Consider the following 27842-nt stretch of genomic DNA (forward strand, 5'->3'; position numbering starts at 1 on the left):
TGCCAAACAACCTTCTCTACACCTCTGCTGAAGTGCCAAAATCTCGACTACAACTACTCCTGGGGGAATTCTGCACCACTGCGCATGCACAGAATTTATGTCCCCTGCAGATTTCTTTGCTTCCCCACAGAAAAATGACTTTCTGACGGGGAAGCAAAGGGAAGCCACAAAAGTGGTCATGCGACCCTCCCCAGCAGTATATTTCGGTGGCCCAAGGCAGCTACCAGAGAAGTAAATCACTGTGGGGCAGGAGGCGGGACCGGGAAGGACCCAGCTGGTGGCTCCTACCCTGTGCCAGGCTCAGCTGCTAGTCCTGGCTGGGATGGGGAGGACGGGACTTCCTCTTCCCCTGCATGGCATCCGGAGCCGGGTCAGACCCATCCCCATATTTCTCCCCCGACTGCAGGAAGCTCTGCCAACCCCCTCTCCACCTCCCCCGCTACCTGCACCCATTGCACCTCATCTGCAGGTGCAGGGATCCCTGTACAGGGAGCTGTTCTCCCATCTGCCCAACCCCCATGCATCCAGACACCCTCATGCCCAGACCCTTCCACTGAGCCTAATCCACCCCGCATTCAGAATCCCCCCGATAAACCCCACTCCCCCTGTCCCTGGATCACCCGACGAGCAACCCACACCCAGATCCCCACCCCATCAAGCCCCAACCAGCTGCACCTGGATCCCTACCCCACTGAGCCCAACTGCCCCAGCATCTGGACTGCCCACTGAGCCCCCACACCCATAGCCCCCTGCAGAGCTCTATCCCCCCAATGAGCCCCAATCACCTTCACCTGGACTCCCCCACTGCAGAGTCCCATTACCGTTGCACCCAGAACCCACTCCCCCCCCAACAAGCCCCTGTGCATCCAGATCCCCCACACACACATCCCACTGAGCTGCACGTGCCCGCAGACTGCCCCACACAGAACCCTCTCAACCCCACCTGGATCCCCTGACACTAAGCCCCTCCACACTTGGATCCTGCCTTGCTGAGCCTGCCTGCCCACACCTGGTGCACCTAGCAAGGAGGGGCAGTGCCCTGGGGTGTTTCTGGGGCAGGCCCAGTCCTTGCACTTGTCAGGGTTTGGTGCAGCCTCACCGCTGAGTCTATGTCCCGGGGGGAGCTGCACAGGTGATCTCAAACCTCTGCGTACTCAGTGTCTTGTGCTCCCCAATGCCACGCTGGAGCCTCCACATTTATTTGACAAATAAAATTTGCAGAATTTTAAAATATTCTTTGCAAAATTTTTGTTTTTTGTTGCAGAATTTTTAATTTTTTGGCACAGAATGCCCTCAAGCGTATACAACTCTCCAGTTCCTTCCTTTGTTTTTTTTCCCTCCCTCAGCAGAGGCTAACAATGCCAATAAACATGTAATATGGATCACATAATGAATCATAGGATAAGACCTCCAAGAACTCGAACACTGATGAAATGTTAGGAATTAACCTCACAGTTTCACAGACGAATAAAGAGAAGCACACTCAGTAACTATATCACGCTCTCAGGCCACTGAAGAGGCATTTTGGTAGAATTATCATGACAGACTAATAGCTCCTTCAGAGACATTACAAAGTCATGACAATTTTTACTATAGAACACATTTTGTCCATCCCCTTCTAGGTCTCCTCCAGTGGCCACCTACACTGCTACTTCCCTATCCAACAGGACTCTTTTTAGAAACTGCTCCTCATCCTCTTACATATACTTAGTTTTCAACTCAACTCCCTATAGTTTCTCATGTTTACGCCTCCATACTGAGGAGTTCAGTCATCTAGCATAAATTCTAATGACAGCAATAACTGTACTGGGAATGACCAGGTAGAAATATATCATACAATACATTAATGTCAGAAACAACAGTGTAATTTGGATCAAGAGAAATGGAGATAGAATAAGACGGATGAGATTGGTTTTGTGACCTCTTAAACTTACATTTAGATAAAGACAGCACATGGCTGTGGGGTTTATTTGTTCAGACACAGCACAATATATGGCCACTCCCACAATAAGTGAAGTGGACTGATTCATTTGAAATAGTATGTCATTTTACAAAGTTCTACGTGACATTGTGCAGGTTTGTACTTTAAATTGCTGCTATATCTCCTCCTGCCCTGAATTTCTGCATTTCTTTATGTAGTTAAACAACAAACAGCTGTAGTTAGACAGCAATGTTTGTATATGCATATAGGTTTCTGTGTTTAACTTTGTATTTGAACACTTCTATTTTAGAACTTATTTCCCATTTTCAGATCCTGTTTTCACTTCCCGATTGCAGGCTGAGTCTGAGTCATCACTGCTCTGATATTACTCTAAGGAAGCTGAAAGAGAATTCTACCAGACTGCTGTTCCTTTTGGCACAGTCCCACACATTAATGAGAGATTATCAACTCCCCAAATAGAACAATTAGAAAATAACTGAATGGAAAATAATCTGAGATTTGTACATTTTCTAATAATGGTGATCGAAATTCTAATTTTTTATTAGATTTAAAGAGATCTTACAAAAAGTGCTAGAAGTACAACTGATCCGTCTACCTCAGAGTTTCTGAGAGATGTTCTTTACAGATTGTGTCTGTTATTTTTAACTCCTCAGGGATACAGGAAAAATAATCAGTGTATAGGGAGACTTTATTAAAGTACTTTGTGTGTGAAAGGATTGGCTCCTTTATTTAGTACACCTTAGGTTTTAAGTCCAGAAGGTCTTTGTTTTTCCCATCTCTTTCTCAGACAGTGAGAAAGATAAAGATGTGTAGCTGTTTGTAGATTTGGAGAGGAAAAATGGTCTGCTGGTTAAGGCACTGGACTGGAACAAGAGATGTGGGTTCAAGTCCTGGCTCTCTTACTGAATTCCTGCAACACTTTGGGCAAGTCTCTTCATCTCTCTATGTCTCAGTATACAAAAATATATACTTCCTTTCCCCCATGCTTGGTCTACCTTGTCTATTTAGCTTGTAAACTCTGTGAGACAAGAATTGTCTCTTACTATGGTGTTTGTATGGTGGCTAGAACACTAAGGCTTTGATCTCTGTGATAGTGCCTACAGGCCCCAAAAATCTGAATACCAATTGTTGCTTCTGAGATTTAAAGCTTTTGGGAGAAATTTAAAATTATTTATCCTTAGGATTAGTTTCTTATGAAAATATATCATTCATTTTATGATTGTGACCAATTATTTTTATTTCTAAAGGAGTAAAGAGTTAGTCTAATTATCTGAAGGGGGGAAAAACGGTCTGGATTTGCTGTCTATTGTTTATCATAGGTCAATGCTGGTAGGTGCTAAGCTTGTCTTTATTGCTGGCTTTGTGCTCATTTGAGATTTCTAGATGGGGAGAACATCTGTTACTTCTGAAGAATGCAGATTCAGTAACCATCTAATGAATTAAAGTGAACTTATCCCTCTGAATTTTTGATACAGATGTTGCAGTCCAGAGACTGATGAGAGCATTTTCTAAGTGCAGGGCAGAGGGAGAGAAGAGCAGGGTAGAGATGATTAATTTTGTAATTGTTGAAAAATTATAAATACTTTTATTAAACAAGTAGGGCAGCAACAGGCAGTGCCCAAGATGCAATGTGGCAGGTAATTTAATTTTCCCCATCTGGCTCCTTTTTCTAAGGATCCAGCTTGGGGAAATGGGGAGGGAGAAGTGGAAAGTTCTGTCCAAGTGACGGCAGTAGACAAGAGCTGAGAGGCCACAAGCCCCATGAAATAGAGCTGAAATAGGACTGCATTCCTGGCACCCAATCCTCTGCTAAGGAACATGGAAGGTGCCTTTAATCTGCTGGTGTCACTAGCAAGAGTCAGCCCCTTACCCAATATAAGCAGCTGCATCTACTCCCACCAGCATTTCTCCAACTCCCTGAATAGCTGCCACGCACAGGACAAAAACTCCCTTTCATCCCAGGTTTAGAAATATAAATCACTAATCCTTTTCTAGAGTAGACTCGTAGCACCTTGCAGGATCAGGCTTCTAAGGGGATGTCTACACCGCAAAAAGAGACCCACGGCAGTGAGACTCAGGACCTGGGTCAGTTGACTCAGGCTCGTGCTGCAGAGCTAAAATTAGCAGTGTAGGCATTTCGGCCCACGCTGGAGCCTGGGCTCTGAAGCCTGGCGAGAGGAGAGGATCTCAGAGCCTGGGTTCCAGCCCAAGCTTGAATGTCTAAACTGCTACTTTTGGCCTTGAAGCGCGAGCTCAAGTCAGTTGACACAGGCTCCGAGACTTGTTAAGATGGGGATTTTTTTTTGCTGTGTAATCATACCCTAAAAGGTTACTTGAGGCATTCACTCAACTTCTTACTATAACCCCTCCCTCAACTGCCATAATTAAGGGTGTGCTACACACTTCTGGGTGTATTATACCAAAATTCTGTGGGGGCACCGTATTTTATTTTTATAGTTTTCACTTATTCAAGGTGATCATGGTTTTGATCTACATAGATCAAGCATAAATGCATTTATTCCCCGACAGGAGATGCAAGGGTATTTGGACAGCTTATTTTTTCGCATTCTAACCACATCAGTAGTAAATGGGTTGCACTTTATATAATAGACAAAATCAGTGACATATGTAGCACGTAAGGAAGGATTTTCCACATACGTTCAATTGAAAGGAAGCTATGTAGTGCTTAAAGGTTTCCTTACCTGTATATTTGTTCATAGGAGATAGGGATGTAGTCACCAGGACTCTGAGTTAAAAGCTGATCTATGGCACTGTCCAACTTTGGCCAATATGTGCTCTTATAATCTTCAATGGTTATAACATTCATTACTATGAAAAGAAAAAAAGAAAAAACTGTGTGTTTTACTGCACTTTTAGCTGAGGTACTCAGAGGTTGGTGAACTGTCAGATCACAACTGATAAGCACGCAAAGAACTTCATATGAATAACTGCATTTAATCTTTGTTAGGATACACCCATCTTTCACAATAGAGGTTATACCCCAATTTGTATCTGATGTTTACAGAAATGGAAAGGTTGCTAAGTCCGTGTTTTGTGGCCCCAAAAAATAGTTAGCAATTCTGCTGTGAAACGGAAAACCACCACTCTAGAAGCTCCAATAATGATAAAATGAAACAAACAGAAAGTGGCTCAGTGACTTGGCATATAACATATTATGCAACTGTGTGGGAAACCAGAATTAAAGATTAACACTAAGCTCTCCCACAGCAGAAGAACAAGGGCAGGCTGGGAGCAACTGTTTCCCAGAACAATCCCTCTCAATTGGTATGCAAACAACAACCATGCTAAAGGAGACCATCAACTCTCTTGACTACAGGGTTCATGGGTCAATGCAGCGACAATTTAGGACTTGTCTACATGGTGCCTTAGTCCATACTAAGTGGGCTGTAAATTCTAATGTGCGCCAGCATATTGTGTGTTAACTGGCCTATGTGGACCCTGCTGGTGCAAACTCAGGGTATGTCTACACTGTGTTTCAAAATCTGTGGCAAGTCTCAGACCCCAGGTCTACAGACTGACTCATGCTACAGCACTAAATGTAAGCCGTGTAGACATTTGGGCTCAGGCTGGAGCTCTGGATCTGAAACCCACCCCCACCCAGGCTTCAGAGCCTGAGTTCCAACCCAAGCCTGAACATCTACGCAGATGATTTTAGTGCCATAGCATGAGCTCAAGTCTCTAGACCCACTGCCACCAGTTTTAAAACAGTGTAGACATACCCTAAAAGTTCCCTAGTGTGTGTTGATGTAGACCATTAACACGCACTAGGGAACTTTTGTGCATGCCAGCAAGGGGCCATATGAGCCAGTTAGTGCACAACACACTAGTGAACACTAGTCCCCACTGGCTGGGGTGTAAAGTAAGGCACCATGTAGACAAGCCCTATATCTTTCAGTGCCTTAGTCCTCCTTCTATAAGAGAAGCATAGTACACCCATACCTGGCAGGGATGTTGCAGGAAGCAATACATTAAAAATTGCAATGCACTCCGATATTATGGTAATGGGGGACGTAAGTACACAAGACTAAATATACTACTGAGCTCCACCACCATCCCACTTTTGTTCCTTGTGTCCTTTTCCCAACACATTTTGTGCATCCACACAGGCATAGTCAAGCCCCTAACAGCTGAAATTAAAGCTCGCTCTCTCTCTTCTCAGACAAGAAAGCTTGATTAACTACCCATGGAACAATTCCAAGGATCAGCCATTCTAGAATGGACAACACCTTTTTCCTCAAAAACACACAGTGTATTGCATTAGCAGGACCATCTTGCTAGCTCTTGCTCTCAGAGAGTTTGAACACAAGTTCCAACTAACCCAAAGACACCGGATAGTCAATACAATACAATACAATACAGAGCATGCTTTTTACCAAATCTGAACTGATCAGTTCAAAAGTGTATTATCATCTGAGCAGGGAGCTTGGTGCTGTACAGAGCAGAAGAAGAGACTGCTCCAGTTCCAAATAGCTCACATTCTAAATGGACAATATAAATTCAAACAACATTTTGGAAAGGGATATAGTCAGAAACCATGAAGGTATTTTAAATACATTTCTAAATGTAGCATCACTACTCTATTTGGTGGATTAAAATTGATGGGATTAGTGAACTAAACATGTTTTAGTTTGGGATTTGAATGAAGGGAGCGTGGTAGCTTAATGCAACAAGAGAGAGAATTTCAGGCAAAACGTGCAACATGAAAGAAGGCACTAACACAAGAAAAGAAAGAAACAAAGGGCATGGAAAGAGGTGTGAGTCAGGCAAGTGTCTGAATAGCAGCAGCAGCAGAACTGAATTGCAAAGATTTCTCAGTAGAATGGTACTTTACATATTTCTTCTTATAGCATTTAGTTCAGATTCAGCAGTTTTGCCGACTGGGTAACTCTACAATGCTATACTGCCAGCCCATCTTGGCAAAACTAACTACTATCTGTTCACTCTTGCTTAATATTTGTTATACATTCTGTTCATTACAAACGGATGGACACTAGAGGCTTTAGGACACTCAGCAGTGTATGTTGCACTCCTATCTAGTACTGTAGCCTGCCTTAGCCACACCTAAACCTTCGTTCTGACAGCATGCCACTATACTCCAGCAAATCTGCGAAGTGAAAGTTATCTACGACACTAAGGACTAGAGCCACAAAGGGGACAAGCTCAGCATTACAACATGTAACATTTAGGTGCCCTGTCACCTAGTGGAATCCACGGCCCCCAAGCTGGGCACCTCACTCTCCCTATGCAATGCCTGGGGAGAGTGAGGCATCTAAGAATGGGATCCACAAAAGCCAGCAAGATGAGTGGGGAGCCGCCTAAGCTAGCCAACAGGAAATGCTGAGGAGAGCAATTAAATAGTCATTGTCGCATAAGACCAAAGTTCAAGTCCCCACCTCCTAGGGGAATGCCTGCACCGCTGTGCTGGAGAATCAGTCTCGCTCTCTTTGGCACAATGAATATTTAAGTAATTTATACAAAGTGGCACAGCTTCAACTTGACAGAATAATACCCACACCCGTGCTTAGAGTGCTCACTTGGGAGGTGGGGGACCTAGCTTCAAGAGCCTTCTCGAAATCAGGCAGAGAGGGGACTTGAACCCAGATCTCTCACATCCAAGGTGAATGCTCTAACCACTGGGTTATTGTGCATAAGGGAGAGACCACCTTCTTCTCCTTGGATTTTTATGCATGGCCTGATCCAGTAGGACGCCTCAGAGCATGCCTATGGGATTTGGCCCTGCAGGAGAGACAGGCAGGGAAATATTTAGTCTGAGCATCCTTCAGGGCTTAGTCACCAAGCTGCTCAGTGGTGTTAGGATTAAGGCAGCTGTGCACATGGCCGGCGGGCAGGGGAACTTTACAGGTGGGAATTTAGGCACCTACATGGTTAGGTGGCAGCTGACTAGGGGTTTTGAGGATTTAATTTCCGGATTTAGGTGCTCGAAGTGGCAATTAGGTACCTAAACTGCTTTATGGATCTAGCCCTAAAACTCAGTAGTCCAGTGTTTGGGTAGCTATTCTCAACAATACCTTACATGTAGCTTTGGACAGCCCAATCTGCTTTTATTAAAAAGAATGTTTGGATAGTTAAAGTCCATTTGGTCACCAGAGGAAGAAGAGACTTTAGTTTAAAGTCTCATCCAAAAGATAATGCCTCCATGCAACCAACACTAAATATTAGTCCAAATCCTTGCATAGATTTGAGTGTAATTAAACTAAGCTATAGTGACAAAGAAAATGAGTGACCTAAGAACTAATTTGGAACTAAATGGAATCAATTTTTAAACAGAGTTATAAGCTCTATCAATTTTTTTGTGGCACCACAAAGAATTAACCACTAGAAACCTGAAAACCTATTCAGTTTCAGTCTTGAAGAGGGAAAGGGTAAAGTGACACTTTTATGAATAACACTCTGATAAAGGTAGCGGTTGCAGTGTACTAACTGGCTGGAATCTATAGATTTTGGAAGTACTGTGTAGTAGATTTTAATTAGAAAGCTATTACAAACACTATTTATTCCATTCACGAGTAAAGTGCACTTGATTGCCACACACACTTGAACTGAAGCCAACCAAAATGTTTATATATCAAACAGTCCAATGACTATAAACTGTTCAATTTCTGCTCATTTTATTCTTTAAATTAAAAAAAAAAAAAATTACTCCAGAGTTCTAAGAACTCTCGCTCTCATATACATCACATCCCTTTCTTTCCCACCCATATCTACTAACACAGAACAAATGCCGAATTAATACAATACTGCCTGATGATCAGGTTTGTGGGGGTAACATTGAGATTGTGCAAAAACAGTTTTATCGAGAGCAAGGGCAGGGTGGAGGGTAGGGAGACCAACTCAGTGAGTTTTAGGTGAATTATTTGTATTTTTTCCATTTGTTTATGAATATCACAAATATTTGAAAGTAGAGGGTTTGGGGGGGTTATTTTGTTTTTAAAACACCAACATCATTAGGCTTCAGTTTCAATCTGTAAGTGAAAACATTCTAAAATATTAGAAGAAAATTCTATACAATTCTCCAAAGGGCAGCTGATAACATGGTTCTACATAAATCTGGCAACCTTTTTTTATTTATTTTTTCAGTGTTGAAATCATCCAGTAGCTATTTCACATTCAAACCATAGTAAATGTGAAAGCTGCTGATCAATCCTGCAAACTACCGATTACCAGCTATCACTGTATGATTTTATCTGACGCACTATGACTACTGTTGAAACAAGTGGTAGAAAACCAGTGATTGAAAGGACAGTAAACCAAACAATTCTTCCCAGGTAAATTGTAAACACTGCCAAGATTTGAAAAGTAGCAAGATAGAAGGAATTTGTGCTCATCTCAGAAAGTGTAGAAATTCAGTTTCTTCAGAGCCTAAAGTCAAATGTGCCACTGAATTAAATGTTGTCTATTAAAGTGGAAAAGCAGAATGCTGATGAGTTTTATACTGCAACCAGTATTTTCAATGTCATGGTCATAATTGAAATATAGTCAAAAATATTCATGTTCCAGGCCTTCCATGAACTCTTCCACATCAACTTCATTCAGAAGCCGTCCAAATGCCAAAAAACAGCAAAGAGCAATCAATAATTGTCATTAAAAGAAACTTGAAATTGATAAGAAAGCTGCAGAGTTCTTTTTTTGCTAACATCACTTCCTGTATAGCACAAAGTGACAAATTAAAAAAAAAAGACTGAAGCACTTTGTCCCTGAACACTCTTCCAGACAGATTTAAATTCACAGATCCACTAATAGATCCTGCAAGTGAAGAAATTTTAAAGGAAAAACTAAAAGAGTTAACATGGACATTAATGCAAGGCGATTAGTCTAACATGAAAAGTGAACCAACAATAGCTACATGTATCCATGTAGAAAAAAAAATCTGTGCCTACTTATTGCTCTTAGTTATATGTCTGAAAGTAAAACAGAAGAATAGTGTGTCCAAATTGCCAAGAATGCCTATGCATGCCAAGGTCTGACAAGGGGTTATTTGTCATTTATTCAGACAACAAAAATAAAATGACAGCAGAGAGAGAATTTAGCAGGAATAATCCCAAACTTCTGATGTGAGGATGTACAGCACACTTTTTAAATCATATTGAGAAAATAGTAATACCTAACACAACCCTAAACCACACTGTGAAAACTCAAGAATTCTTCCAAAAACACCATTAGCCTCAAACAGAATCCTGCGGCTTCCCTGATACAAAATCCAATCACATCAGCTTGTGGCTACCATTATGGGTCTGGTCTCTGCGGCTCTACAGAAATTTAAAGAAGCTTTTTCATCAGTTCCAAAGGCGTATCCAACCTTACCTACGCTCAGATGACTTTGCAATCAACAACAGAGCTTTTACAGTTTCTAAAGCACCTATAGGGACCCACTCCTTCTCAGAGAGAACATCCAAACAGTGGTTGCAAACTGTCATGATGGCTAACTGCTAAATCATATGTTCTGTGTCTTTTGATTAGTTCACAAAGGTCTCACAGTCCATGTGGATTTGTGAAGTGCATTATTCCAAAACAAAGAAAACTCAGCATAAGAGGAGAGGAGAAAAGCTGAAAATGCAGAAAGATTCATCAGCAGTGTTAAATGAGAGAGGCGAAAGCTTGACTGAAACTGGTTTGCATAAGGCCTCCATATTGCCAATGGCAGCACTGACTCATTTTTCAGCAAAAAAGCAACCAGCACATTTTCCTGCAAGATCATCCAGAAGTGCCAAGAGTAATGTAAATCTTTATTCTCAACTACAGTGCAAGCCCTATTTAATAGGTCTTAGGTAATTCAGATCAGGAAGAGCCAGTTGGAAGAAACTGCATTATAGGCAATTGCAAAGCATGGTTGAAAGAATTCCAACTAAATTAGCAAAGCCTGCTAGATAGTGTCATTCAAATATATCAATATATCCAAGCACATCTTGCATCTCATATTTTTATTCATTTAACAATAAAAGAAAAGTAACTCTAGTTTTCCTCCTGCAATCACCATTCACAACTATAACAAATTAGTTCTAAGAATGAATGCTTTCGGAAAACATTCTGTCATATGCTGCATGAAGAGTTTACCTGTAGAAATTGTTGCTTTTCATACGATGACCATTCCATATTGTCCTTTGTTTTTAGACAAAGTAGTACAGGAAGTTAAAAGAATGTCCAATGGCATTTTTCCCCAGCTACGGCCTGGCATAATGTAGTAAGATTATGAATCCATTCTGTGGTTGCATTTCACACCACTACTTCCCACTCAGAATGCTTACCAAGAGTAAATTTCAAACTTTTTGTCTACATCAATGGATGTGTTTACACAGAAAAATGAACATACAGAATGCTTTATAACTAAGTTCTTACATAAATTGGGTAAACACATGTCAGCATATCTGACGATCATGCATGCTGCTAGCTGCACTGCCAAACAAGGATTTTATTAAGCTGAGCAACAAACCCATATTGGCCATGTTTGCAAGTAGGGCAAAAGCCTAACTTAAAACAGTTTACAGCCACATTGTGCGTTGATGCAAACTGCGCTTTATCCATTTTTTCTACAATTATCTTACGCTCTGATTAAAAACACAGATAAAGTCTCAATATTTTAAGTAAAACGACATGAATTGACTCTCTAATGACCATTTTGTAGGTTTTTTCTAAGAACAGCTTCTATAAATATTAGGTTTATAATCATCTATCTGGCGATGAACAACACAGCTTGAACCAGAGAAGTAATTTACTTTAAATCTTTTATGGGAACAAAAGGAGGACAGTGTGAAATTAAATATGCAATATCAAGTCTATCTAATTTTAGGTCTACCAACCCTACCAGAATATCAGTTATATATTAAACTAGATTTGACACCCCCCCCCCCATATGTATTTAAAAGGGTCAGCCTTCAAACATCTCCCCCTACAAGCCTGCAGGAGTAGTTAAACAAAAAAGTACACTGGTCTGCAACTAAACCAGAAACAAAACCAACACACTGCAAGTAAATTAATATTACACCGCCAGTCATTATTTTCTATTTTGCAGGAAGGAAACAAGAGAGCGGGATCTACTCAAATGTTACCGGACTTCACATTTATCAAGAGATGGAAAAACCATTCACAGGAGGATTGAGACAGTATAGGACAAGAGCAAGAAGAGTGAAATTAACATGCTCCTAGTCAGTTCTACTCTGCTGCCTGGGAGTATTCTGTTTAAAATCTTGTCTACCTTTGGAAAACTGCCCCTTCATGACATGAGGATCAGCAATGCATCCAACTGCACTCGTGCTGAAAACTGCAAGACTGAAGAGTAGTTTAGACCAGCGTTTCTCAAATGGTGCCACCAGTGGATTTTTTTGCAGCCATGACAGCTTCCAAAGCATGGGCAGAGAGGGACAAGTGGGAAACAAAGAAGCAGCCCCTCCCTGCAGCACCCAGCTGTTGCTTCTGAGTAGCTGTTACCAAGGGCAGCCAGATGCACCACTTTGGTGTTTATGCTGGTGCTGCCTGCAGGGATCGGTGCCCTGCACTGCGCAACCTCCTTGGGGGCTCCGGGCAGCACCTCTGAAGATAAGTGGGGCCAGTGCCGGAGGCAGCTCGTCAGCGGAAGCAGCTGCGGCATTCAGTCGCTGGGGCGCTCCCCCGGGCAGCTCCCCCGTTCCCCCCAGCTGGGGCACAGGAAGCCTGGGACTCCACTGGTGGCCGGTGAGTGCCCAGCCCACCTTCCCTGGGAAGGGCTCTCGCTGAAGCACCGGAGGGGGCAGGAACAGAGAGAGGGGTTGGCACTTCCCGCACCTGGGGCCGCACTCGCTGTTTACATTGCTGTAGGTACCACAGCTGTTCAACAGGCTTGGCAGCTCCCCGGCACTGTGAGGGGCTCCCGCTCCAGGACACACTCCGAGCACAAGAATAGGAGCAAAGTCTGGGTGTGCTGAATGGGGAGCTCTATTTACTACCGCCTTCCTACTGCATAAATAAATTACAATGATTTGGACATGTATATGTGCATATTTATTTGTTTTTCCTAAAGTTAATTAAGTATTTTAGGAAAAATTGTAAGAGCCACCACCAGCAAGAGTTAGTGGCTGCACTCTGAGGCCACCAAAAAATTTGTTGTGAGAACACCTGGTTTAGACAGTAAGCTGCTGCTGAGGTGGTGAAGGCAGGAGAGAAATTGTTGGTTTGTCTCTCCTCTTCCATCTCCTCACTCCCACACACTTATCTCTTCAAAACATCCTCAGAACACACAGGTGGAGTAATTATTATCCCCATTTTTTAGATGTGGAAACTAAGGCAGAGAGATTAAATGGTTTATCCAAGGCCAAAAATGGAGTCAGTGTCAGAGCCAGGATTAAAACACAGGAGTTCTTGGCCCTGCATTCAGATCACAGTGCCTCTACAGACTATGCCATTTCAGCAGCAGCTGCAGAGGCTAAGATCTATGTTGCCCATGTACACATACCACCAAGGTTTATCTGTGACAGGCCAAGGTGATCTATCATGGGGTTCTCAACCTTTTTTTTTTCTGAGCCCCTCCTCCCACCAACATGCTATAAAAACTCCCCAGCCCACCTGTGCCACAACTACTGTTTTTCTGCATATAAAAGCCAGGGCCAGCGTTAGGGGATAGAAAGCAGGGCAATTGCCTGGGGCCCCACGCCACAGGGGCCCCCACAAAGCTGCACTGCTCAGGCTTCGGCTTCAGCCTCGGATGGCCCCAGACTCCAGCCCCCTGAAGTGGGGCTTCGGGTTTCTGCCCTGCGCAGCAGCGAGTCTAATGCTGGCCCCGCTTGGCGGACCCCCTGAAACCTGCTCGCGGCCCCCTCAGGGAGCCCCGGGCCCCCGGTTGAGAACTACTGATCTATCAAACTGAAGAGTTCTAATGAACCAAACACTTGTTTATGATTTCATAAATATTCCGATTAAACCATTTTACTAGTTTTTACATAGCAGTACTGGATAAGGGAATTCTGAAGGTAAGTGAAGGTCTGCATACCTTCTAATACATAGCTATTTCATGGAAGCTCTGGGAACAAATGCTCAAATATGCTTTAAAACAAAAAGAAATCTGCCATTTTAATGACAGATCTATATTTTAGAAGACCCACACAACACAAAAGCAAACACAGTAGTTCCTTCACCCTCAAACCTAAAAAATAGAATTGTCTGAAAACTGGAATTCACATTACACAAAAAATTCTGAAATTTTGTTTTTAACAAAATTGCTCCAAAATAGAATGAAAAATTAAATTTCAAGATTTCTTGCAGAACCAGAATTCCTAAATTTCATTCAGAAGAAGCTGAAATGACATTCCATTTTGACCTTTCTGAAACTACCAAACTACCTTAAAGACTAACAGATTTATTTGGGCATACGCTTTCGTGGGTAAAAAACCACTTCTTCAACTGCACCTGAAGAAGTGGTTTTTTACCCACAAAAGCTTATGCCCAAATAAATCTGTTAGTCATTAAGGTGCCACCGGACTCCTCGCTGTTTTTGTGGCTACAGACTAACACGGCCACCTCTCTGATACTTGATACCAAACTGCCTGGAGCCCCAACTGCCCACCAGGTGAGGAGCCAGGCAGCATGGGAAGTCCCAACTCTGAGGCAAGTGGGAAGCATGAGTGTGAAGGGATGCTTTCTACTTCCAACACAGTCAACAGTTCAAATACTTTTGTTCTTAGTTCACATTAGGCAAGGGCTGAGACAGTCAGGGAAGTGGACCAGTTTGAGAACAGACTCAAGGCCCATCCAGGTATGTGGGGGAAAGAGCGTGTTCAAAGGGAAGGAGGAGCGAAAGACAGTGACAGTTTTAGCTAAGCAGTAGGATGAGAGAGGCGAGCACATGGTGGGAGAGAGGACAGTTTCAGCCTTGACTCCAGAAAGTGGAGGGAAGGGTAGCTCAGACACACAGGTGAAGTCCCAGCTATAGCCCAGTTTTACAGAAGGGGGTAGGGAAGTGGCAGTTAGGGTAGACTCGCAGGTGTAATACGAGGACAGGGTGTGAGACCCCAGGCACAGAGTGTGAGTATGCGAGGGGCAGGGTGTGTGTGTGGTGACACAGGTATAGACTCCAGGCCAGGGCCCCCTGATCACAGAGTGTATGTGTGGGAAGCTGGTGGGACCCAGGGGCAGTCTCGGGGTGGGGTGCAGACCTCTCTGGGGCAGGACAGGAGAGGGGCAGGCCAGGCTCTGTCACTCACAGAACTTGGAGGTGGAGGTGTTGATGGTGGCAGCAGCGACGGCTCCTCCCTTGCCAGCAGCCCCTGCAGAGTCACAGCCCTTCATCAGGCCATTGGCTTCTGGCACCATCTGGGCCTCTTCCTCCTCCTCCTGCTGCCCCCTCTGGGCCTTCCTATCCGCGGGCAGCTGCAGGGCCCGGTCCCCGAGGGGGGCCTGGGCATGGCCCGCAGGGTGCTGCTGCCTGTAGCCATCCACACCGGCCTCCCAGTTGTTATGGTTCTGATCGTCCATCATGGCCTCATAGCTGCTGCTGCTGCCCCCCTCCTCCTCCATGCTCTCCTCCTCCATCCTGCCCGGGGGAGGGGGGCCCCGCTCGGTCCGGCTGGGGGCGGGGGGAGCTCACAACCGACCTCCCATCCTGCACGTTACATCCCAGGGCTCAGAACCTCCGGCTCAGGAGGGCAGGGCAAAGCTGCGGAAAAGCAAACTCGAGCTTCAGCCGTAAAGCGCCGCTCCAAAGCCGCGACACTTTGCGGCGGCGGCGGCGGCTGAAGCGGAGCCTCCGCCCGATGCCGCCGCGGGGCACTATGGGGATCGTAGTCTACCAGGCCAGGGAGGTGGTAGGATGTATCACGTGACGTGGCCTCGGGACATTGTTCCCGACGCCATGTCACTATAGGCAAAGGGCCAAGGCGTGGATAGGGCGAGTTGCTCAGCCTCACAGCGGGGGTGGTGGGCGGTACCCTGGCTGTGAATTGGGGGACTGACAGACCCTGTGCAGGAGAAGAGACCCCCCCACCTGTCAGGGAAATACATTGTTTCTGTTGTGAGGGATAGGGAAGGGAGATTCATTTCTGTGGGGGAACCCCCTTTTCCCAGATGTAGGGTTACCATACGTCCGGATTTTCCCGGACATGTCCGGCTTTTTGGGCCTCAAATCCCCGTCCGGGAGGAAATCCCAAAAAGCCGGACATGTCCGGGAAAATAGGGAGGGAGGGCCCGGCGGTGCTCGGCCAGGGGCCGGGGCCGGCGGTGCTCGGCCGGGAGCTGGGGGGTGCTCGGCCGGCGGCTGGCCCGGGGCCGGCGCCCCAGGGCCCGAGCTGAGCTGGGCGGGAGACGCCGGGGCCAGAGCCTCTTGGCCTGGGCCAGCCGGCCGCCGGAGGGAGCCGCTCGGACGGACTGGGCCACCCCACCCCAGCCCCAGCTTACCTGCTGCCTCCCTGTTTCAGGCTTCCCGCGAACATTTGATTCGTGGGAAGCAGGAGAGGGGGAGGAGCAGGGGGCGGAGCGTTCAGGGGAGGGGGCAGAGTTGGGGCGGGGACTTTGGGGAAGGGGCGGGGTTGGGGTGGGGAAGGGGTGGAGTTGGGGCAGGGCCGGGTCCCCGTGGAGTGTCCTCCTTTTTTAAAATTAAAATATGGTAACCCTACCAGATGGGGAGATTGTTACTCTGGGGGAGACTCTCCCCATTTGCCATCTGCTGGAGGGCTCTCTGCTGGGAAGGGCTTTGCTTTGTGATTTTCCCTGAGACGTAGCTTGGAAAATCTGCTGGAGGAGGAAGTGCTGGGCCAGGGCTGCTAACCGCTGCAGAATTTCAGCTGTCATTTAAAAAGGGTTTCTAGCCCTCGTAGCAGCAGAGAAAACCTTCCAAATGTGAACTGAGTGTAATCCAATTATTAGTCATTTGTATTGCAGTAGTGCCTAATGGGCCCAGTCAAGGATCACGTCCCCATTGTGCTAGGCACTATCTGCTTCAGAGAGCATACAAACCTAGCTTCCTGACAAGACACAATGGTGGACAAAAGAGATGCAGTGTAGCCCACTCTCAATTTCATCACACCTCTCACAATATTTGGTGGTTTTCTTAAAGTCCCAGCTCCTGTAATCATGTGACTGTGAGACGAGCGGCTTTCATTTTAAAAAGCCCTCATGGTTGTGGAGAAAAGTTTGAAAAAGTGATCTGAGTGTAACCCCACCCCCAAAAAAGGTCAAAACCCAAAAGGCAAATAAAAAGAACCCAAAATGGTAGTTTTAAAAAATAAAAATAAAAATCTCATGATTTTTAAGACACTCGTGTGATTTTTGAACAGTTGGGTTTGGCAGTATTGAGGCAAATGGAGGGAAGGAAAAGGTAACAGTCAAAAAGCACTTTTCTGCATAATGAGCAGTAGTCTCAGCTCATTTTCTGCATACCCCTTGCAGATAGGGTTGCCAGGTGTCAGGCATGTCGGGCTCCTAGGCACAGGGGCTGGCACGGGGGCTCCGCGCACTGTCCCTGCCCTCCGCGCACTGTCCCTGCCCTGAGGAACCGTGGCCAATGGGAGCTGCAGGGGCAGTGCCTGCAGGCAGCATGCAGAGCCCCCTGGCCTCTCCACCTAGGAGCCGGACGTGCCAGCTGCTTTTGGGAGTCGCATGGGGCCAGGGCAGACAGAGAGTCTGCCTTAGTCCTGCTGCACCGCTGACTGGGAGCCACCTGAGGTAAGTGCTGCCCAGCCGGCGCCCACAACCTGAACCCCTGCCTGCACCCGAACCTCCTGCCCCAGGTCGGAACCCCCTCCCACACCCTAACTCCCTCCCGGAGCCTGCACCCCAATTCCCTGCCCCAGCCCTGAGCCCCCTCCTGCACCCCACCCGCCTCATCCACAGCCCAGAGCCCCCTCCTGTACCCCAAACCCATCATCCACGGGCCCACCCCAGAGCCCGCACCCCCAGCCGGAGCCCTCACCCCTCCCACATCCCAATCCCCTGCCCCAGCATGGTGAAAGTGAGTGAGGGTGGGGTACAGCAAGTAACGAAGGGAGGGGGTGGAGTGAGTGGGGGTGGGGCCTTGGAGAAGGGGCTGTGCAGGGCAGAGGCTCAGGGAAGGGGCAGGGCAAGGGTATTCGGTTTTGTGCGATTAGAAAGTTGGCAACCCTACTTGCAAACTGTCTTAAAGAGACTACAAACAGTCTCAGTGCCCCCGCTGCTGCTCAGAGCCTTTCCAAGCTGCAGCAGAGTTAAAACTGATCTGTTTTATCACTGCAGAGGAAGGAGGGAATTTTAGTCTTCAGAAGTTTTCTCTAGTTATTGGGGGGGGAGGGTGTTAATATTTCTCCTATAACTAAGAAATTATGTTTTTAACTTGAAAGGTGAGGAAAGAGAAAATTTCAGGAGTTCTCTTTCAATTCCATCCACTGGAATCCAGCAGTATTTATCAGTTCAAGACCTGCAGAAACCCATTTATTTAGAAGTAAAAAGACTCATTTTGGATTTGTTTTCAGGCAATTTGGAAAGGTCGCCCTCTGCTGGCATATGATTTCTATGTAAGTGTTGAAATAAGAAATTGAAATCTAGTCCGTTTTAAAAACTGAGTTTAAAGTAGTTTCAGGCACTATACCAGCCTTAGACAGCCCCTACCATTTTTTTGTATGCAGTGTTATTCTAGCCATGTCGGTCCTAGGATATTAGAGACAAGGTGGGTGAAGTAATAACTTTTATTGGACCCACTTGGTCCAATAAAAGATATTACCTCACCCACCTTATCTCCCTCCTAATTTTTGTGATTTTAAAATTTCTTCAAAATATTCCTATTTTTGAAACTTTTCTTCCCCACTCCCATATTATTATATAAAAAAAACCCCACACAAATAACTGGGGGAACTGATTATAGTGATACAGTGACACTGACTATGTACAGAGTGCTGACCAATGCAAAACAGAAAACATTCTCCAATCTCTTTCAGTTATAGTAGTCTTAGGAGTTACTTGCAATTATTATTATTTATTTATATTATTTTAGCGCTTAGGAGCACCAGTCATGGTCCAGAACCCCAGTGTGCTAGGTGCTGTACGAACACAGAAGAGAAAGACAGTTCCTGCCCCAAAGAGTTTATAATCTAAGGCTATGTCTACACTACCACCTATGTCGGCAAAACTTATGTCGCTTAGGGTGTGAATATTCCACCCCCTGATAGACATAAATTACACCAACATAAGCGCTAGTGTGCACAGTGCTATGTCAGCAAGAGAGCTTCTCCCACTGGCATAGCTTCCGCTGCTCGCAGGGGTATGTTTTTTATGCCAATAGGAAAGCTTCTCCCACTGACACAGCTTCTGCTGCTCATGGGGGGGGGGGGGTGTTTTTTATGATGACAGGAGAACTCTCTCCATCGGCATAGCTTCTGCTGCTCGTAGGGGTGGTTTTCTTATGCAGGCAGGAGAGCTCTCTCCCATAGCAATAGAGCATCTTCACCAGATGTGCTGCAGCGCTGTAGGTGAAGACATGGCCATAATAATGACAGTAGGTAAAACATTTCAGACAGAATTGTCATTTTATGTTGATCGTGTCCTTTAAAAATTTCAATCTCTGTCATTCAAATTGTGCCACCAACTTGAGACAGGGTGAGGGCCTTTGTGAATGAGTGACGGCATGATGCTGTTAGTTGTTGTGTCTGACTCCAAACTCACTTTGCTGACATGGCTGAACTTGCCCATGACTTATCTCTGTTAGAATCTCTCAGGATGTACTTGACAAGCTGGTTTCCAGCTGTGAAGTGTGAGGTAGTGTCTTTTGCTACCAGCTTATGCACAACTGCAATTCAGATCCTTGTTGGCTTCAGTCAACATCAGACAAATGAGAAAGAAAAGTTGTACATAAAATCATCTGTATTTGGACTTGAGTTGTAGAGCACCCTGGAACTTTTCTTTGAAGATTGAGCTAAAACTAGAAGTGGTGAAAAAAAAATTGTCAAAAAATAATTTTGGCAAAAAAAAAAATCTTTTAATTGAAAACAAACTTTCAAACACATTTTCTGTTTTTCAATGGAAAACTGGAAAATAATTTTTTTATCAAAAGCTGCAGATGTTATGGGTTTGATTTTTCATTGAAAAAGCAACCAAAAACATTTTGGGAAGGTTTAACAAAACCAAAAAAAGGAACCTTTTTTTCCCCCCAAAATTTCCCGTGGAAAAACAATTGGCATTTTTCTAGCATCTCTATCAGAAACCTACTTTGTCTTTATTTGAATTGTATTATTTGAGGGAATTGTCTTACTGTGTGTGGATGGAGGATAATAGCTTCTATAATATTCTTCTAATAAATAATATTACATACAATATATGACTACCTGCTATAATGATCTTCAGTCCTCAGTAGCACTGGTTCTTAGTTGCTTAAATGCTTGTCCATGCTGACAACATGAAAAGCGCAACCCCCCCCCCTATTTATGTACAAAATGAATATAGCACAAACAGCAGCAGTGCAAACAGCTCCTCACTGTCATGTCACTGATGTAAATCCTAATTTGGTGAGATAATCTCTAGAGAGGTGTGAAGGTACTTCAGGATTCATGCCCATTCATTTTTTGGCCTAAATGACATTGGGTCTGATCCATGCTTATTGAAACCATTAGACTACAATGGCCATTGGAGCCGGCCTGTTGTGAAGGGCCTGGATGCATTCAGTGATTAAAACAATTTGGCCACGTTATGTTTTTTTGTTATATATCTGATCTAGGTATAATCAGTTTGGCAGAAATAAGAACGACTCCATCAGGCTTTGTTCAGACCAAAATTCAATAAGCTATAGTTGCAGCTTTCTGGAATTTCTCTGTTTCCCACAGAGTCATGGTCTGATTCAGAGGCCAAACATGGCATTGGCATATCTCTTGTAGAGCTCAGATTACCGATAGATAATGTCAAGTATCAGGGGTAGCCGTGTTAGTCTGTATCCACAAAAACAACAAGGAGTCTGGTGGTACCTTAAAGACTAACAGATTATTTAGGCATAAGCTTTCGTGGGTAAAAAACCCACTTCTTCAGATGCAACCTGTTAGTCTTTAAGGACTCCTTGTTGTTTTTGATAGATACTGGTCCCTCTCCCATCATCCAATTTTGGTGATCTGTTGCTATGCCTTGACCACGACAAGATGAAGGACTGATAATTTACTTTGTTGTTAACTTGAGCTGTTTCTCTGTATCACAGCTTTCTTTGTGCAGCAGGTGGTGTGTAATATTTAATATGAAGAGAGCCCTTTATAATGAATGTTATGGTGAAATCTAAATCAGCAAACAATTTTTAGACTAGATTAGTGTGTCTATTTTCTAGTGATCACAAAGATATGTAAATAACGTTTGCACATCTTAATTGCTACTAGGAAGTGTTTGTGTTGTTAACCTGCAGATCAAGTCATTTCTCCTGCTGATCTAGCTAAACACTCTCAGATCTAATGCCAAGTGTTTAAAAATTATGAGCCAAGGTGAGCACTAGGAATATATCTGGCCTCAGCATAATTTTTTCTTTATTCTGTTTATTTATAAATTGTCTTGTCAATGTTTGAGGAAAGTGAAAAATGAAAACAAGCCCAAAATGTATCTATTCCTGGGATTTTTTCTTTTCTCTAGATCATTTTCCCTTTTCGCACATGCCCGGTATTGGTGTCTTTGCAGAACTTTTTTCTAGCTTTGGCCACTTTATGCATCACCCTACCTTTGCTATATGTTTCCTTTCTAAATTATGGCATTACATTCCCTGCACTTGCACCCTCACACTGTACTTAATGTGGCGAAAATTCAAACGTGGTTGTAAAATATTGCACCAAAAAGTTCCATATTTATTCTCTTTCTCTGCTCTGGGCAACAAATTGGTTCTGTTCACCAGTCAATTTCTTTTCTTACTGTGTTCTTTCTGCTTCCTACAGGGCAATGACGAGCAGAGCCTCTAACCTATGGCTCATGCTGTATAGCACATCACTGAATGCTAGTTAAACTGCTACCATCCAATATATTTAGTCATGGATGAAGGAGCTGATCATACTTCCATTTAAGAGACCTTGCTGAAAGATTCAGCTGGTTCAGGTGATTCCAGCCAGCTACTCAGTTTAGCATGAGCCTATGGAGGGCCTGGCAGAGGGTATGGCTGTATTTTTGCATCTTATATCAAAGATAGGCTTGTAAGAATGCGTCCAACTTGTACAATATGCAAGTGCCAAGATTAAGTGAATTTGAGCAAGTTCTGGTAGTTTATAGACCAGTCCTCTATTCACCATAATTCCTATCTGAATTGCGTTCTTATATGGTTTAGCAGTAAAGCTGTGGAGACATCTTGTTCTGGAGAACTTCAGTGTCCATGCCGTCAATATCTTTTGTGTATTTGCTCAAGATCTCGTGGCAACTGTGAGACTACCTTCAAATGTTTCTGACTCATCTCATGACTATATTCACATTCTGCATCTAATTTTTAGGACAGGATTGAAAATACGGGGTGTTAAAAGAAGGCGTTCATGATTGTCTGATCATTACCTGCTCTGGGATAGAATCACTGCCAATCTTTGCCTCTGGAAGGATGGTGGGCCTGTTCCTGTGGAAACTGATGGACATAATGAGGTTACAGATTGTTCTAGGCATGCTGCTGCTCAGCCAGTGACTGTCCTTCTAGTGGAACATTATAAATATCAGTTGCATAGGGACATTTACACTGTGGCACCTGGATGCCTTTTCCCCCTCACATTGTATCCTTAGGTCACAAGGATTCACAGTTGGAGAATCCTAGAGTACCGGTGGAGAAAAAGTTGCTACAAGCAAGATAAACTTGTTCCATATTGAATTTCTTTGTTTTTTGTAGCAGTTTTGATCAAAGTAAAGAGCCTTGTCATCTATAAAATGCAGAACAGCAGAACTTTTCTAAGTTGTGGGCAGTCTGACTGCCAGCCTGCCTTAGCTCGGTACTTGATTTGTGTTTCTTGCTGTAAGAAATTGTCAATATTTTGTTGACAAGAGCATTCAGCTCAGGATCATTATGGCTACCTACCTAAGAAAGGAACAATCGCAGAGCAGTAAGTGAGAAATGCGATCTCTTTTTTGGTTGATTTTCACCTAGTTTCAGTTTCTGGGATTTAGTATGTGTTTATGAAGTTGTGCCCAAGTATCTCTGGGATGGACTCATGACTTTGATCCTTAGTTAAGGCCACTGGAGAGTCTTTGGGAGCTTTAGTGATGGAGATTACCACCATGTTTGTGGAGGGTAAACGCCAGCTGCTGTTAAGCAGGTCATAGTTAGGCTCTTGCTTGGGAAATTATCTTTTGACTTTAATAAATTTGCTAATTACCATTCTATCTTAAACCTCCTTTTTTAGGGAAGGTAACAAAGGTGGTGTTAAGGGGTAGCTCCAGCTGCATCTGAATTCTGCATATTTCCTTGATTCCTATTGGTTTGCCTTTTTTCATACCTGAGTATAGAACAGACTCTGTTTTTATATCAGTGATTGATCTCCTACTGATAGATCACATTAAGGTGCCTATTTAGATTTTTATTATATGTAGCAGGAGCTTTTGATGCCATGATCATGAAATATTGACCACTCTCCTGTGTGGTGGATGGAGCGGCCCTTCAATGAATTTAGTCCTTTGTCTCTGAGTAGCCCCAGAGTTAATGCTAAGCAATCCTCCCCCAAGGGCTCTCAAGCTTGAGGTTTCACAGGGTTCCATTTTATTACCACTCCTGTTCAACATGTATGCAAAGCTACTATGAGAGATTGTTAGACGTTGTGAGCTTCACTGTTATCAACATGCAGATACTTGGGTCTAAGTCTCCTTTCCCTCAAACTCAGATTTTACAGTCTACTTCCCCCATGACCGAATAAGGAAGATATCTAAATGAAAGTAAACGGGCCAAGATTTAATACCGCTAAGTGGGAAGAAGAGGGAGGCATTTAATAAAGAAGTTGAAAGAGGGCATGTACCAAGTATTGATGGTGTATGCCTTCCTTTTGCCAAAATGGTGTACAAGTCTAGTGATCCACCACTGTTCTTAGATTCTCAGGTAGTGATAATGGTCCATAATGCCTTTGATTGTTTACTGCTGTCAAGGTGGTATTACCATTCCTCTCTACTGAAGGCGTCACAAAGGTTATTTATTCCTGTTACCTATATGCTATACTACTCCTACTAAAACTGAGTTTGAAAACCCTTCAAAATTTGTGCCTGCCTCCTTCATGGGATATGCTGGCATAAACGGAGCACTGGTGCTCAAATATATATATTTCCTTTCTGTTAATTTCCAGGGACAATTCAGTGTATTGTTGATTATATGTGAAGCCCTGAATAGTTTAGGACTCAATTATCTAAGAAACCATCTTTTACTATATGTCCCCTTATGGCAGCGTAAATCAGCCAGGACGTTGCTTTTCTTCAGAACTGTTGAGAGGATAATCCTGCAAGGTGTTAGGTGTCCTCAACTCCCAGTGAAATTATTGGGAAATTGAGACTTATTCAGCTGTGGGCAAGATGTGAGCTAACTGGCTTATATATGGAATACAGCATTTCACTTTAGCCCAAAACACAGCAATCAGGTCTGAGACAAGTACCAATGATTTTTTTCCAAACTTAAAAAACAGTCTATGGTTAGCCATTTCTGAGTTACGTGAGTGTTTTAAGAACTCTTTATTCAACAGGCTTTTTTCACAGCTGAAGAACACATTGTTTGATAAGCAAGCGCATTATATGGTCTTTTTGGAATGGAAAGCAAACAGTCTGAAAACTAGCTGCTATATATGTGAGATGTAATTATGTCACATAAGGAGATTTTTTTTGTATAATCCTAGTACACCTACTGCCTGTCTTATGTACTTATGTTTGCATAACTCAACAGTTAATCCATATGTACTTACAAAATCATATATTTAACCATCCAGAATCATTCTAAGATTAATGTAGTTAAAAGTGTTAAAATACATATTTAATCAAAGACTCTAGTCTGATAAATAATAATCAGTAAAAACTGCCAAAAGGGCATATTCTCATCTTGGATGTGTGAGGAATTATACATGCAAATCCCCAAACACGAAGAGGAATCTTTCCCTCTCTTCACGTATTTAGCCAATGAACAAGAACAGTTCTGGGGCTATTCCAGACTGTCAGGTACTGTACTAAGCAATACAAATTTAAAACCATCCCTGAAATGCTTCTTTTCTTAAGGTAGACTGTCAAATCCAACTTTGAATTCCTTAGCTGTTTTCTGAACATGTTACAACCTGAAAGCTGTTTCATATCAGGTGTGATTAAAACAGAAGCAATGCATTCAGTTTCCTATTTGCTGTTGACAGTTTTATTCATGCATAAAGAAATTTGGGCAGAGAACTTGAAAACATGACTTTGAGAAGAGTAAGTAGGGATGAAGATGAGAGTTGTTAGGCTGTAGGATAAACAGACAAATGATTCCATGTTGAAAATATGAGCGGATTACAAGTTTGTTCAATGCAGTGAATGACAAGGAAATTATTTGTGAACGCACAACTGAAAGCTTGACTTTAAAGCAATATGAATTATCTTGATTTGAAGTTAAGAGGATTAAAAGAGTGTAAATAATTCAAGTCCCAGGGGCTGCATTTGGAGATTATTTTCTTACAATTTATACATGTATCCACTCGGGGGAGTACTTTCCATTAGGTATTCCTTTTCATGTATGTTTTTGTTAATTTACCTCTTCCTTGAAGCTAAAGTCAGCTTTATTATCCCATAGAAAGATAAATATTCAGCAAACTAAACTTAGCAAAACAAAGACAACAGAAAGAGCCCGGGACCTCTCCTGCCCCAAGAGCTACTTCCAGGAATAAAGTCCCTTCACAAATTTATAAAGAGAAAACACTAACACGTCAGTTCAACAACTGGCTAGAAACCACATCACTTACGGTGAACAGTGCATTTAAAAATAAATATTTGTCATTGTTGACAAATTGATATGACAGACTGTACGTACGTGTGTGTGTGTGTGGATAGATAGATAGCAATAGATATATTATTGCTTGTTTAGCTCTATACAACGAAAATGTAGTCTTGTCCTTTAGAGCTAATATTAATATAGTCTATTCTATATATGCTCTTATATTGCACTCATCACTGTACTATCTGAATGCCTTCCAGCAGTACTATAAGCAACATGACCACACACCTGTCATGTGGTGTTTGTTCTCTCAGTCTCCCCAGGTGGAGAAGCATGTGTAGTGGGGCATCTTATTTTGGTAGGATCTGGGGGGAGGGGTGATTTTGTTTCATTATACATGTTGCTATGTATTTATGTAGAGAAGGCAAGGTCAGAGAAATGTGCCTTGAACTTTGAGCAGAAGGTGGTAAGGTTTAAGTCGGTCCTTTGCTCCTGGGGAAGTTCATTCCAGTCTCAGACCAGCCCCTGAAAAGTTCTCTCTCCTATACCGACGAACTTCACCTTTATTGTAGAGAAAGTTCCATTGTGCCAGAGGAGTGCAGTTGTTGACCACAGTCTTCATCCTGGAGCTTTAGGCAGGTACCGTGGGCTCAGGCAATAGAACACCTTCAAAATAAGGATTGAGACCTTGAGCTTGATTCAGATTCTATGGGAAGACAGTATAGAGAGCGGAGAACGGGTCTGATGTCCTTGTGGTAGCCTGTATTGCTGAGGAGATACATTGCAGTGTGCTGTACTAGATGGAGTTGGCTGAATGCCTCGCTATATCCCATTGCTTAGTCCACCCAAGAAGTGACAGAGCTGTGAATAATTGAAGCTGGATTATCATGTGCCAGGATGGGAGTCCTTGTACCTCAGCGATCTCTGACTACCATAACTAGAATGGATGGGGCAGCGGGACATCCCTGAGACAGAAGAGCACAAAGAGCACTCGTATCCCCTCTTGAGATGTGCCAAGTGCTTACTATATTTAATACTTCAAGTGACATCAGGCCAAAATGTCAGATCTTATCTGAGTGACTGAATCTCTTAATCCAAAAGTGAGACTGGTTCATTCAGCAGAAATCTATTCTCTTCTCAGCGGCCCTGATCCAGAAAGCACACTTAGGCAGTCCCATGGGCATAGGATTTCTGTTTCCATCTAGGCATATAGCAATGACCTGCACTATTTATGGATGATTCACAAACAGAAAATGAGGCTACAGTAAGGGTTGAGTTCCAGCTTCCATCGTAACCCCCTATTTCAGTCATAATCAATCATAGGGATTATTTCCTCTATCTACTTATGTTCACCAATATGAAGGAATATTTGTATTTTGGAATTGGTTTCTGACTTAGTAAGGGCTTGTCTACACAAACAAACACTTAGTTTGCCACAAGCTGGGGTGTAAATCTACCCAACACTAGCCTGCCGTGCACTAAGTGGCTGTATGGACCCAGCTTTGAAATGGGAGTAAATTAAATCACACTAGGGAAGTGTTAATGCATGGCCGCAGGTCTACACAGACATTTTGTGTGCAGCAGGCTACTGCGGGATATCTTTAAACCCCAGCTTGCCACAAACTAAGTGTTCGTGAAGACAAGCCCTGTGACAAAAGAATTAGTAATAAGATTTAGCCGTAATTTAGCAGTTCATTAAAGAATTCAGCTACATGCTCCTTTTGTGAAGCAGATAATTATTATTCCTATTTGACAAGTATCAAAACTGAGGCGCACATCAACTGGCATGCATTCACCCAAGGATGTCATAATGAGATTACTCTATCAGCTCTATTGCGTATTATAGCACCCACAGTGCTTAAGATTTACTTCCAATTTCCATTTTGAACACCTTATTTGATTTTCTCTTTTCTTAAATTTCTTTTGGGCTGAGGTTTTTCATACTGTTACCCAGCCCACAGTTGTATTTGTTTGGAAATTTAGAGCATAACTGGCCCAACAAATTGCATAGGCAACCTTAATCCTGGAATGTCCTGATTTTTGAGTGTCTGGCTTTGCAACATCAATAATAGTCTTTTC

At 43.4% G+C, this 27842-nt stretch overlaps 1 protein-coding gene across 1 annotated transcript in view; it reads right to left on the bottom strand.

Annotated features, from left to right (window-relative positions):
• Positions 1 to 15478, bottom strand: part of CACUL1 (CDK2 associated cullin domain 1) — a 73684-nt gene extending 58206 nt beyond the window's left edge. The window contains exons 1-2 of the mRNA XM_065408180.1: positions 15151 to 15478; positions 4645 to 4771 (exon numbers count right to left, since the gene is read on the bottom strand). Of these exons, the coding sequence (XP_065264252.1) occupies positions 4645 to 4771; positions 15151 to 15478 (455 nt within the window). The remainder of the gene's footprint in view (positions 1 to 4644; positions 4772 to 15150) is intronic.
• Positions 15479 to 27842: the final 12364 nt, after the last annotated feature.

The sequence above is a fragment of the Emys orbicularis genome, chromosome 7 (assembly GCF_028017835.1).
Source record: "Emys orbicularis isolate rEmyOrb1 chromosome 7, rEmyOrb1.hap1, whole genome shotgun sequence".
In the NCBI taxonomy this organism is placed as follows: Eukaryota; Metazoa; Chordata; order Testudines; family Emydidae; genus Emys; species Emys orbicularis.